The sequence below is a fragment of the Dasypus novemcinctus genome, chromosome 9 (assembly GCF_030445035.2).
Source record: "Dasypus novemcinctus isolate mDasNov1 chromosome 9, mDasNov1.1.hap2, whole genome shotgun sequence".
NCBI classification, from domain to species: domain Eukaryota; kingdom Metazoa; phylum Chordata; class Mammalia; order Cingulata; family Dasypodidae; genus Dasypus; species Dasypus novemcinctus.
The window spans coordinates 101,009,944-101,022,972 of record NC_080681.1 but is presented as its reverse complement, the minus strand read 5'-3'; the positions used below and the strand labels follow the sequence as shown (position 1 = coordinate 101,022,972).

Sequence of the window (13,029 nt, the reverse complement as noted above, 5' to 3'; positions counted from 1 at the left end):
TGATTGCCCACTATGATATATTTGATACAGAGTCAGGAGAAGAAGACCAAAGTTTAATGATACCCCTAAATCCAAGTATGACACGCTTTGTAATGATCCACTTCAAGAAGTGGTTTCTAAGCATTCGTTGTGGAGACTGCGGGGAATATTCATGTCATATTTATCTTTGTCTGTGAATATGATCATAGAAGCTTACAATTTCTGGAGTCAGAGTGGAGTGCTACCCTACTGGAGAGATCAGTAGACAGAAATCCAGAGAGGAGGTGCCCAGGCTGCAGTCAGGCGCTGAGCTAGGATTTAACATCAGGTTCCCAGAATTCAAATCCAAAGTTATTTCAGTGCACCAGCCATTTCTTATCACCACCTCTTCCTCTTCACTACCGATTGGGCTGCAAGCTCCCTAAGGCCAAAGACCAGCACTTTTGGAAGCAGCTGCTTAGGGGACCCCTTGCCTTCATGAAATGCAAATGTGACCTTGCAATGTGGTGCAAGGGCGTGGGGACAGTTGGCGCTCCACAGCCTCTGCCCTCTGAAGCTAGCATCTGAGACTCAAGCTGTGTTCTGTTACACCCAAATCCCCAGTCCCACCTGAGTGATGGGAGTGGTTTGGTGACATCATCCCCTAATATCTCCTAATTGTCCAGAAGAAGAAATACCACGTGCTGACCTCCCCAGAGTGTCTGGTTCACAGTGCTCATCAGTAAGCCTTGGGCTCCTCTTCCTTGTTTTAAACTACAGCGTGAGCACCAGCCATACTTGCTGGTACAGTGCTGGTGGTCTTAGCTGTTAGCAATCAGTGGCCAGCTCACTGGATACTGCCAGCCTGGCTCCTGGAAGGGAAGGGCCTGCAGTACAGCAGCCCTTCAAGGTCTTCTGGTCTTAGTGAAAAAATTTAAAAAGATTTATAAGCTACTCCTTAGAACCAAGGTGTCAAATTCTTGGAATACTCCAGGAGTAGCGGTGCAGCCCCTCTCCCTCCCTCCCAAGGCCTTTCCCAGTGCTCTGCTACCTGCGTCTCTTGGCTTATAGGCCAGGAGACTTGATCCTGGTCCTAAGCAGCAGGCCGGGTCTGCTTCCCATTTCATTCTTACTGGCTCTCTGCCCCAAGGGCCTGGCCCTATTCTAGTTCTCCCAGCCTTACTTAGTCTGGATGAATTTCAGAGAGTATGCCCCCTGGCTACTTGGGACTCCCACAGTGTGTCCCTTTAACTTGGCATGCTCTGCTTCCAATCTGCTCCCTGCAGAACTCGACTCCATTTACCCACTCCTGACTGTGCTTGGTTCGCAGGACTGTCAGCCCCTTTGCTCCTGCTTGCGCTAAGGTGCCTCCTGTTAACATTTCTCGCCCTTCCAGGTCCCCTTGGCTCCTGGCACTGTGAGGCTAACACTGTAGGGCACTATATTCTAACCCCACCAGGGAGCAGAGACTGATAGATTTCACACAATTTTACTCCTTTCAATACAGGTGATTTGTTAAATGCATATCTGAGAGCGATTTGATCTTTAGACCTCTGCAAGAATTTTAACTAAATAACCTCACAAGTCATCAAAAATGCTTTGTGTTTGTTTGTTTGTTTGGCTTGAGAATCATAATCATTGTGGAATGACCCAGTTCACCAGCTCATGCACAAACTCTCAGTCATCACCGATGCTCCCTTAGTCTCCCAGTCAATCCCTCCTCGAGCCCCAAGGGGCTGCTGCTCTTCAGTTTGCAGAACTCAGAGGCCCCAAGAAGCCCAGGGAGGTGGGTGAAGGATCAGAGGGTGAGGCTGTCTGCCCTTCCCTAAGAGAAGCAGATTGAAAGAGATGGAAGAGGTGAAGCAGTAAGGGTTGGGAGAAGAAGTGACAGCCTAGAGAAGCTAGAGCCTTTGCCTTCCCAGCAGAGAATACGCCTGATCTTCCTTTTGCTAATCCCACACTTGCCAATCCCACCGCCACCCAAGACTTAAGATGTCATTTGTGCTGGAAAGTATGGGCATACCATCCAAGAGGAAGGAAGCAGGGCTTCCTTATTTTCTCCCTACAACACAGCACTCAACCCGGACTCCTTCCCCAAGAGAGCAACAACCCAAAGATAGCTTGATACCCCATCCCACCCTAAATCCAGTCCACAAGGAGGTGATTTTAGGGAACTTATATCCCATCAAGACCATGGTTTACCACAGTGCCCAGATGCTGGTACAGAGTCCACACTCTTACAAGTTTTCCAGTCTCTTCCACCCCAGCTTAACTGTATGGTTTCCCCAGGAGCAACAAAGGCGAGGAGGAAATCTGGGTTTGAGTCAGGTGGACCAAGCCCAAGTGGCCACTGCCTTGCTCTCAAGGATCACCAGGGAGAGTAAGACGGCATTGAAGAGAGTCCCTCTTCGAATGTCAAACCAATCACTCACGGTGCTAAGGTCTACATTACTGCCAGAAATGAGGACCCAACCAGCAATGCCCCAAAGAATAGAAGAAACCAACCAAAGTGAAGCTGTTGTCATGACCCTGCAAGGGGCTCAAGGATGGGGCCCCTGGACTAGCTGGGAAATGGGATCCCTGCCTCTCAATGGAACTCCCCAAGTGGCCTCGTCCTTGCTCACTTACACACACAGCCTGGCTTCTTAGCCGACCACTGGTTATTCTTTTGGCACGTGATTGCCTTCTGCCCCACTAGCTCAAAGGCAGGCTGGCAGTCAAACTTGAGTGTATCACCGTGGCGAAACCGGGAGCCTTCCCTCCGGCCATAGGCAGGTATGCCTGGGTCCCCGCAGCTGCCCTGCTCGATCTCTGAAAGACAGGAAGACAAGAAGACAAAGACCAAAGATGACTTTATACCTCTCCTGGAGCTGGAGGTCCACATTACATTCTCTGCTGTGCCTCTCCTGTGACCCAGGGCTCCAAGTGTCACAGGTCAGACATTTCATATTCTTATAAGGGATTAGATTCAGGAGAAATCCTGCAATGTCCGATGTAAACACAGCATCCTAGGGGGAATGGGCCTTCCAGGTCTGAAATGCCTGCTCTACAGAAAGTGTTCTAGATGCTTGTATACTTTTATTCAGGCAAAGTGGATCTATATTCTTTGTGGGTTACCTGTCAAAAGTCTGTACTCCCAAACTTTGGGGCCCTCCTTACTGAACTTGGTTTTGCATTCAGATGACTAAAGTCCTTTGATAGATCTTAAACATGGTCCATTCCTGAGTAGTAAAGGCAAGCAAAAGATGAGTAGGGAAGCAGATTCTTTGCTGCCCACCTTTCCCCCAAACCAGAGATTAAGTAAGCATTGGATTCACTGCCATCTGATATGAAAGCATTTTCATGGAGATATTTTATAATTCAATTTGAGAGGGCAGCAGGTAAAAGGAAATGAATGACTCATTAAGTATGTTTTAAAGTTTGTTTCATTCAATAGGTGTGCATCAGACGTAGAGTGGGCTTCCTGAGACAGCTCTGGGAGCCTGGACGCTGCAGCCACGAACAGACTGGCTGCCACATGGGAGAGTCTATTAGCACCCAGATGCTTCTGGAAAGGGTCTGCCTTGGCCAAGTTCCTGGAGTTTGCTCCAGAATCTTGAAATCAGGTGCTTACCTCTGTCTCTGACCAGTCGGTCAGGAAGTGATCCTGTGCTTCCTGCTATGAGAGATGAGGGGAGGATGAGGGGGAAAGAGAGGAGGAAGGAGTGGGGGAGGAGGGAGGGGTTGGAGGGAGGAGGGAGAAAGCAATGAAGGAAGTACCACAGGGTGAGAGGAGGACTGTGAGTATGACCAAAAGGGACCCTGCCTTTTTGGTAGACACCATTATAGCTGTCAGCAGCCATGGCTCCCAGTTGCTATGTGTGACCCTAACAGGGCTGATTCTGTGAATGCTTTCTTGCCACAACCTTTGGGCTTCTGTGGGCCCCTCGGGGTTGCCTGTGTAGCCCCAGGCACTGCCTTACATGAGCTCTTGCTTGTCTTGTCACATTCACATTACCCTGAAAACCAGGGCCTCCAGCCCTCTGGTGCAATTGGCAGGACAAGGCATTTTCCGCCTGGGATTGTGTTGTAGGTGTGTATATAAGGAAAGCCTCTAGGGTCCTTGAGTGTAGGGGCAGGGGGGCCTGTGTGTCTAAAGTCATCATGTAGGTCTGAGGTCTCAAGCATAGGTCAGGTCACCCATCTCCCATTTCCCGCATCTCTTTGGCCTCACCCTCTACGCACATATCTGCTGACAGTGTATCTGCACCCTTCTTCCAAACTGGACTTCCTCCTGCTCAGGGGTAGGGGAAGGGAGGCACTGAGGCATTCCTGGGAAGGTGGCTCCTTTGCTCCAGGCCCCAGAACTTCAGGGCATCTGAAGGAAAGCAAGATGAGATGAGGGCCGCTGAGACAAGTCGACATCCAGGGTGTCCCCACAGGTGTGCCCTCCTGGGATAGGAGACTGGCAAGGACTCACTGCAGGCAAGCCAGGCATTTAGTGACCTGGTTAAAAAGACCCAGAGTTTGAAGACAGAGCTGGATCCTGCTACCAGGAGGCAGGACCCAGGCGTAAGGTTTCCCAGAGAGGCCCCACCATGCTGAAGACAAAAATGGGGGGCCGCCCACCTATGCTCCTGCCCAGAGTGGCTTCTCTGAAGCTGTCATCAGCTCAAGAGATCAAACGACCTCAGGCGAAGGAAGGAATCTGCTCAGCCCTCCCAATTTTGTAAACACAGCCCTTCACACCTGCCCACGCCCACCCAATTTCTCCTTCTTGATGCAACCAATGAGCATGGTGAGCACCTACTGTGTGCCAGGCCCTGGGCTGGACACTTGGTTGAGGGTATGGTCTCTGTTCCCAAGGAGTGAACAATCTAGGCATGGCACTGATAAGGAAACAGGTATGTATGACACAGGGCTAGTTGGTGCTACGGAAGCCCCCAGACGGAGCACCTAGCTCAAACTTGGATGATGCAGTCAGCATAGGGTGAAGAGAGTAAGGCACTCACCTTGGGCACAAAATCTAAGGGCCATTGAAAGCTCAGTAACCAAGATAAACAATATTTTAGTGCAATGCTCTTTTGGAAATCAAGATTAATGCAAAAAAAATTTCACAACGAACAAAACATCGACATTTTAAATAAAGACTAGACCTGGCTTTGTGGTTGTACGACGTGCCTCTCTACCGCACCTTTGTCCTGTCCTGTTGGATCCTGTCTTTACTTAAAATGTTGGTATGTGATTTCGTCATGGATTTTTGCATCAATTTTGATTTTTAAAATATTGCATCTAAATATTTTTTATCTTGATTACTGAATTTTTTAGTGCTCCCTTCAATTTTGTGCTTGAGGCAAAAGTTTCCCGGCCCTGGGGTCATGGAAGGTTTCCTCGAAGAGGTGATGCCTAAACTGAGACCTAAAGGCTTCGTAGGAACCAGGAAGGTGAGAGGAAGAAGTGAGCAGAAGAGGGAGAAAGGGCCTCTCAGGCGGAGGAAAGAACCCAGGTGTGATGGGTCAGTTTTGCACGTTGACCTGGCTAAGCTATAGCTCCTAGGTGTTCAATCAAACATAAAGCTAGGTGTGGCTGTGAAGGATTCTTGTAGAAGTGAATGAAGTCCATAATCACCTGACTTTATGTAAGGGAGATTACACCAGATAATTTGAGTGGGCCTGACTTAATCAATTGAAAGTCCTTAAAGACTGAGGTGTCCAAAGAAGAAATTTTGACTGCATACTACAGCTTCAGCTTGTACCGAGAGTTCAGCCTGCACTTCCTGAAGACCTACCCTAAGATTTGGACTTCTCAGCCAGCCCCACCATCACGCAGGCCAATTCCTTGCAATGAATCTCTTAACATCTGTCTCTTACTGGTTCTGTGTCTCTGGTTGAATGCTGACTGATACAACAAGAAAAGGCCCAGAAGCAGACTGTGGGGCTGATAATAACCACCGAGAGTACTTTATATATTTCAACACATTTTATCCTTGCGGTAGCCTTATGATTTTGGTCCTATTATCATTCCCATTTTGAAGGTGAAAAAAACTGAGGCCCAGCGAGATCATGGAATTTTCACTCAAGTTCCCAGGGCTGGCAAGTGGTATATCTGAGATTCAAAATCTGGCAGCCTAGCTCTAGGGCTCTTAATCACACCATACTAGGGCACTGGGGAGAGAGTTGAGGCTGGAAAAGGCACACAGGGGTCAACCCATAAAAGGGCCTGTGCAATTTGTTAAGAAGCCTGGACTTTAGATAGGAGGCAATGGGGAATCATGAAAGGATTTCATTCTCTTTAGTGTTCAATATTTCATATTTAGAAAGATCACCCTGGCTGCTGTCTCGAGAATGGTCTGGGGGAAACAATTCTAGAGACATGGAGACCATTCATTCATTCAACAAATACTGGAGTGCCTGCTTAGTGTAAGCCACCATGCTGGGCACTGGGGTTGCAGTAGTGAACGAGGCAGACGTGGCCCTGCCTTCATGGAGTTTCCATTCTGGTGGGAAGCTCACTAGAAGGCTGGTGCAGTAATTGGGAGATATGATGGCATCCAGAACCAGGGCACAAGAGAGGGCATTGAGAGAGGCAGAAAGATCTGGAGATCCAAAGCAGGAAGAAGGAAGACGTTATAGTGAGAGTTGAGATATAGGAGGTACAAGAGAGACAGGGGTCTACAATGATAGAAGGTTGGCCTGGGAACCTGGGTGTGCTTTCACTGAGGCCAGAAGGCAGGAGGAAGAACAGGTCTGAAAAAAGAGAGTCATTAGTAGGGCATGATGAGTTTTGAGGTGACTGAGGGACCTTCAAGCGGAAACATTTAGGAGAAAGTGGCTATATGGGTCTTTGAGCTAAGAGAAAAGTCTGGTCTAGAAAAACAGAATTGAGATTCAGTTCATGGATGGTAAATGAAGCCATAAGAAGGAGGAGACCATCCAAGGAGAGGAAGAAGAGGTGATGTCTCAGGTCAGAACAGTGAGGAACAATAACATTTTCAGATGCTGCAATAGTCTTTGGGAGGGGGGTGTCACGTAAGCTTAGGGAAGAGTGACTTCCAAGAAGGAGCTCAACAACATCAAATGCTGCCAGGAAATTCAGATAGGACTGAAAAGCAGGTTAGCCTGCAGAAGGTTGCTGGTGATACTGGCAGGAGTAGAATGAGGGTATTGATGGGCCCAGTGTCCAGTGGGAGATGAGGAAAGAGAAACAGGAAGAGAAGATGATTTTCAAAGGAGGCATTTTTTGGTAGTTAAGGAACAGAGAGAAAGTAGGCAGTAGCACAAGACAGGTATGATCTTAAGGGAAGGTTTATAAAAATGTTTTTAAGATGATAGAAGAAACTTGACGCTACTTAGATGTTATGGAAGAGCAAAGGGGGAGAGATTGAATGTTGCCTGAAGATTTGGAGGAGAAATGAGAGCCAGAAGGCTCCAGAGCATTCGCCTTAGAGGCCAGGAGGGCTTCTTCTTCCTTTGTGGCAGGGGTGAAGAGGAAAGGGGTATTTGCAATGAGCTTTCTGGTAGGATGGCAGGAAGTGAGGGAGGGCTTTTGGTGATCATAGGCTCTATTTTCTAAGTGGAGGAGCAGGTCATGGTCATTGCTGAAGGTGAGGGACTAGTAGTAGGAAAAGATATGACATTGACAAGAATGTGTGAAAGTCACCCTGTAGAAGAGGAAGTCATGGCTATGTGGATTGACAAGCAGCTCTGGGGTCCCACTGAAGGTGGGGACGACTCATTTATAGGAGCTCTAATTGAGCAGAACCGTGTGACTTTCCCCAGCAACTATCAGTACCTTGGTGCATGAAGAAATGGAGAAAGGGACAGCAGGATGGATTGAGGAATGAGTTTTGTTTGGAGGAGAATGGAAGGACAATGGGGTAAGGAGTGGAGGATTTTATTAAAAGAATGGATGAAGTGTTAGACAAGGAGCTTAGGCTAAAGAAGAAGGAAGTGAAAACTGCAGGAGGCGATCGAAGACAGAAAGGTCAGGGAAAGGATGGTGAACAAGAGTGGAGGGAGCAGCAGTGAGAGCTGAAGGAACAAAAGGCCCCGGAATAGGATTGTGAAGTTAAGATTCCAGAGCTGCTGAATTACGAGGTCAGCTGCAACCACAATGGAATTGACTGACAGGAAGTGAGATGGTCAAGGAAGTAAGGGACAAGATGATGGCAAGACATGGAGCAGAGAGGAAGAGACTGATGACATTGATGAAGAGGGGTAGAACAAGATAGAGTTGAACAGAGCACAAGCTCCAAAGAGAAGGGGTTTACCCATAGATGGGATGTCTAGGGGGGTGAGGACATGGCACACCTCTCCAATGTGCATTTCACAGGGTGTAGGGAAATGGGCTGCTAGCATCGGAGTGGGCTCTTGGGTAACAGTGACCTCAGGGGGAAGTCGGATTTAAAGGAGCAATTAGCAAAGAGTTAAGTCATAGGGGAATTTGTTGGCCACAGAGCTAGGATTGCGTAGGGGGAGAGGAAGAACAGAGAAGGGAGGAGGGAGGGGAAGGAGTTTGGGAGCTCCTTGCCAGGAAGGCAGAGAGAGCTGGGGATGCCTTCTGACCTTGGACACCCTGTGTCCTGCTCTGGGTCTTCTGTCTAAGCCCAGCACCACCCCTTGCTGGGAATGCAAGGGCCGAGGCCCTCCACCTTCCCGCAGAGGGGTCTGTGTGCTCCACTGCCCCCTTCAAAGGTGCGTGACCTTCGGGCTCCTGGGCTGGTGCTGACTAAGCCCAATGTCAGGGCCCAGGAGTCCAAATAGATAAACCGAATTTTGACTTGGAGAAAATCATGCCTACAATTTCCTGTTATCTGGCTTAATGTAATTCCATTTAATAAATGTTTTCTTCCTTCTCTCGCTCTCTCTCTACCAAAAATGAGCTGGGAAACATGAGATGAGGGCTTCAGAATTTCATCAAAACTGGGCTCTGCCAAGAGTATTTGCTCTCCCCTTCCTTGGCTGTTTTATCCCTATCATCTGTGATCAACCTCACTGTCTTCTCCCAGGTTTTTCAATTTCTAATACCAAATTGGAATCCACTTTTCTGACAATGTCTTTACAGAAGGAACTGCATCGTGTTTCTCTGTAAATTCACTAACTATCTGATGTGCTCCAACGAGGAAAGCATCGCTTTGAGGAAGACCAAGTCCAAGTTTGGGCTGCAATGTGATGCCAATCCAAAGTAGTAGGACTTCATTTATTCATTCACTTATTCATTGCTCTGGCCTGAGCTATAGCTCCCTATTGCCTACCCCCTCCTCCCCTATTTTCATATATGGCCAACTCCTCATGCTATAGACTTTAGTTTAAAATGTCACTTCCTCAAGATGCTTTCCCTGGCTATGCATCTTAAATAGATCCCTTTTTCTTTTCTCCCCTGACACCTTGTTCTTTTTCTTCATACCACTGGTTGCCCTTTATATCTATTCATTCAAGAAATATCTTACTGATGACTGTTTTAGACATTGGGGGTGTGTGGCAGTGGGAAAAAAGGCAAAAATCTCTGCTTCATGGAGCTTTACCTGGTTGAGCATCAGGAACAAGGTGATCCAGGGACTTACCTCCCCCACCCCCACTCCACCCCCAGCTGCCAGGCCTGCCTCCTTATTTCTTGACTCCCCACCACTATAATTTAAGCCAGGGAGTTAATATATATTGTTTACCTGCTGTACACCCAGAATTTTGCCTAGTGCCTGGGACTTAGGGAACTCTCTCTTTAATATTTATTGGACAGAAACCACCAAATTTCAAGCTAAGGACTAAAGATAAAGAGCTGACTGACCCACAGCCCCCACCCTTGGAGAACTCACAATCAGGTACATATAGAAATATTCCAAAGTCAATATGAGAACAGTGGAGGTGTGTGGACATGATTCCACGACATGTGAGAGAATAGAGGAGGATGCGCCCTACTGTGGCTGAGAGAGTTGGACAGGCTTCATGGAGGCTCCCAAACCAGAATCTCGGAAACCAGCTTGGATTTTGCCCTTTCCCTTCCCACCCACGATTTTGACTCACCACCTATTGTTGGCTTCTCCTTCTAAGCATATCTGTACCCTCCACTCTCCATCCCTTCTTTCCTAGAGGACTGAAATAGCTACCTAGGTGTTCCCCTGCCTCTTTCCTGTACTCTGAACTCTACAAAGTGGTCGGAGATTGCTTGAAAAGAAAAATCCAGGCACTTCTGTCCTATGTTCATTGATTGCTTAATAGCTTCCCATAATCCACAGATTAAAACCTTAACTCCTTGGCATGGCAGTACCCTCATTTACCTCCCCACCCCCTTATCCCAGCCTCATCTTTTGCCACCACCTTCCTTGAGCTTTATATGTTACAAAACTGGACAATCTGTAGGGACAGTGCCTTGGGGATGACAATTGGTTCTAATTTCCTGACTCTGCCTCTAAGACCTTGGGCACGTTACTCATTTTTTGAGACTTACTTTTCTCATCTGTAAAATGGAAATGGTATTAATAATACTTATTCTACAAGGTTGGAGAACTAAGTGAATTTATGCAAATAAAATAATGTTTGCAATGGTGTTTCCTCTGGTCATTATGGTGGATGTTGGCTGAGCCCAGCCAGCTCTGGCATGGCTCTGACTTGGCACCTGCTCTCTCTCTTTCTTTTTTTTTTTTTAAATTATTTATTTATTTATTTTTTTAAATTACATTAAAAAAAAATATGAGGTCCCATTCAACCCCACCGCCCCCGCCCCCCACTCCCCCCACAGCAACACTCTCTCCCATCATCATGACACATCCACTGCACCTGGTAAGTTCATCTCTGAGCATCACTGCACCCCATAGTCAATGGTCCACATCATAGCCCAGACTCTCTCACGTTCCATCCAGTGGGCCCTGGGGGGATCTACAATGTCCCGTAATTGTCCGTGAAGCACTATCCAGGACAACTCCACGTCCCGAAAACGCCTCCACATCTCATCTCTTCCTCCCGTTCCCCACACCCAGCAGCCCCCATGGCTACCGTTCCCACACCCATTCCACATTTTCTCTGTGGACATTGGATTGGTTGTGTCCATTGCACACCTATGTCAAGTGTGCTCTCTCTCTTTCTGAAATGAACACATTGCGCTGGTCTGTTCAATAGACTCAAACATCTTTTGTGTCAGCCCAAGAGCTTCCCAATCTGGGACTGTGCTTGAGTTGCTCTTTCTCTCATACTTTCACCCACCTTGGACATTTCTCTGTGATAGCAATGGTGCTGCATTTTGGGGTACCTGTTTCTCCCTATTAAGTGGTGAGGTTCTTAAGGACCGAGTCAGAGTTTTTTGAAATGTTTTTTGAAATGTTTACATTCCCAGCTTCTAGGCACCAGTAGGCATTTGATAAATGTTTGAGAAATTTTAAGGAGAGGCTGGAGGGAAGGATGGAAGGGAAGAGGCAGAGAAGAAGAAATGGAGAAAGACAATGTGATTCTGGAGAATAGTTAGATATTCAATATGGCAGGAAGTGATGGCAAAATGTATGGCTGTGAGTCTCCAAAAAGAGCCGGGACATTATCAGAGGGGTTGCCCTTATGCACACCTGAGCAGAGTCCCAGAGACAGATAAAAAGTAGATGCAACCCCAGGTATTGGTTCTTCTGAGGGCTGCAGAGACCCACAGGTTCTATGGTCATGGCAGATGGAGTTCAGTGCCATGTCAGTTGGCCCTACTTTGGAGTTTGTATTTCTGTGTGACAGAGCTGGACTCAGATGTGATCTTTGTCCACAAGCCTCTCCTGTTACTTTTACCAGAACTGTAGTTGGTGCTGGGGTTTAGTGTATACCCAGGGGACATGAATCTCTGGACTGACCATGTGATAGCCAGGCCCTGGGCCTCAACATACCTGCAACTTCTACACTCTGGTTTATTGGACTTACCCCACTCAGCTAACATGGAGGTGAAGAATGTCCATCACCACACCAGGGAGCCAAGAGTGCCCACAACTGAAAGCAGGAGAATTGCATCCAGCATCCATGTGGAATCTAAGCCCCATCTTGATATAGATGTGGAGTGAACACGGCCATTCTAGGGTCCACAGGATGGAGGAATAGAGTATGGATTAGAGTGGACTTCCTGATATTCTATTCATGAACTATTGTGATTAGTAATCGAAGAAAATGTGACATTGGTGTGGAGAAAGTGGCCATGGTGGCTGCTGGGGTAGGGAGTGCGAGGAAGAGATGCAATGTGGGGGCATTTTCGGGGGTTGGAGTTGTCCTGGGTGGTGCTGCAGGGACAGCTACCGGACATTGTAGGTCCTCCCATGGCCCACTGGGTGGACTGTGGGAGAGTGTGGGCTATGGTGTGGACAATTGACCATGAGGTGCAGCGGTGCTCAGAGAAGTATTCACCAAGTACAATGAATGTCTCATGATGATGGAGGAGGTTGTTGCTATGGGCAGAGGAGTGGGGTGAGGGGGTGGGGGGTATATGGGGACCTCATTTTTTTAACATTAAAAAAATAAATAAAGACAAAAAAAAAAAAAAGATAGATGAGGCCAGAGAAATGGTCTGAGGGAGACCATGAGGGGCCTGGCTCAATGAGTGTTAAGTTGTTTAAGCTCTTTCCTGTAGTTTGTTAGCTGCTCAAAGCCAGGAGTCCCATGCTTCTGTGCTCTGCATCTCCTGCACCATGCTCAGGGCCTTAGGCATACTAAGTGCTCCAGACCTATTGTTCAATCAGTTCCAACTCTGGTGAGTGGCCAGGAGCACTTCAGTGCAGTAGGACCACCCCCAGGATATGCCTGGATCTGTATTTCCTTGGACCCATACACCACTCCACTTTTCTAATACTGATGATGGGAAGGACACAAGGAAGCAAGAGACAGTGTGTCTACAAAATATACCTCTGGTATTCGTGCCTCTCTCTGTATATGATTTTCATGAATGGGAGGGGGGTGTGGATGGAAGTAGGAAGTGGGTGACATTCTTCTTTCCCCATCACCTTCCTCCACATGGGTATGTCACAGGCTTGAAGGATGTTGGGAAACAGGAGTGGATATGGACATGTAGAACACTTGGGTTGCCCCCAAGCTGTCCACAGAAGCCAAGAGCTGGAGCTTGCCATTTGCAAAAGCCCAGGTA

The 13,029-nt window shown here is 47.7% G+C and overlaps 1 protein-coding gene across 1 annotated transcript in view; it reads right to left on the bottom strand.

The window, feature by feature from the left end:
- CSMD2 (CUB and Sushi multiple domains 2) overlaps positions 1–13,029 on the bottom strand; it is a 671,930-nt gene that overhangs the window by 272,193 nt on the left and 386,708 nt on the right. Inside the window, exon 13 of the mRNA XM_058303940.2 lies at positions 2,587–2,769. Coding sequence (XP_058159923.1) covers positions 2,587–2,769 — 183 coding nt within the window. The remainder of the gene's footprint in view (positions 1–2,586; positions 2,770–13,029) is intronic.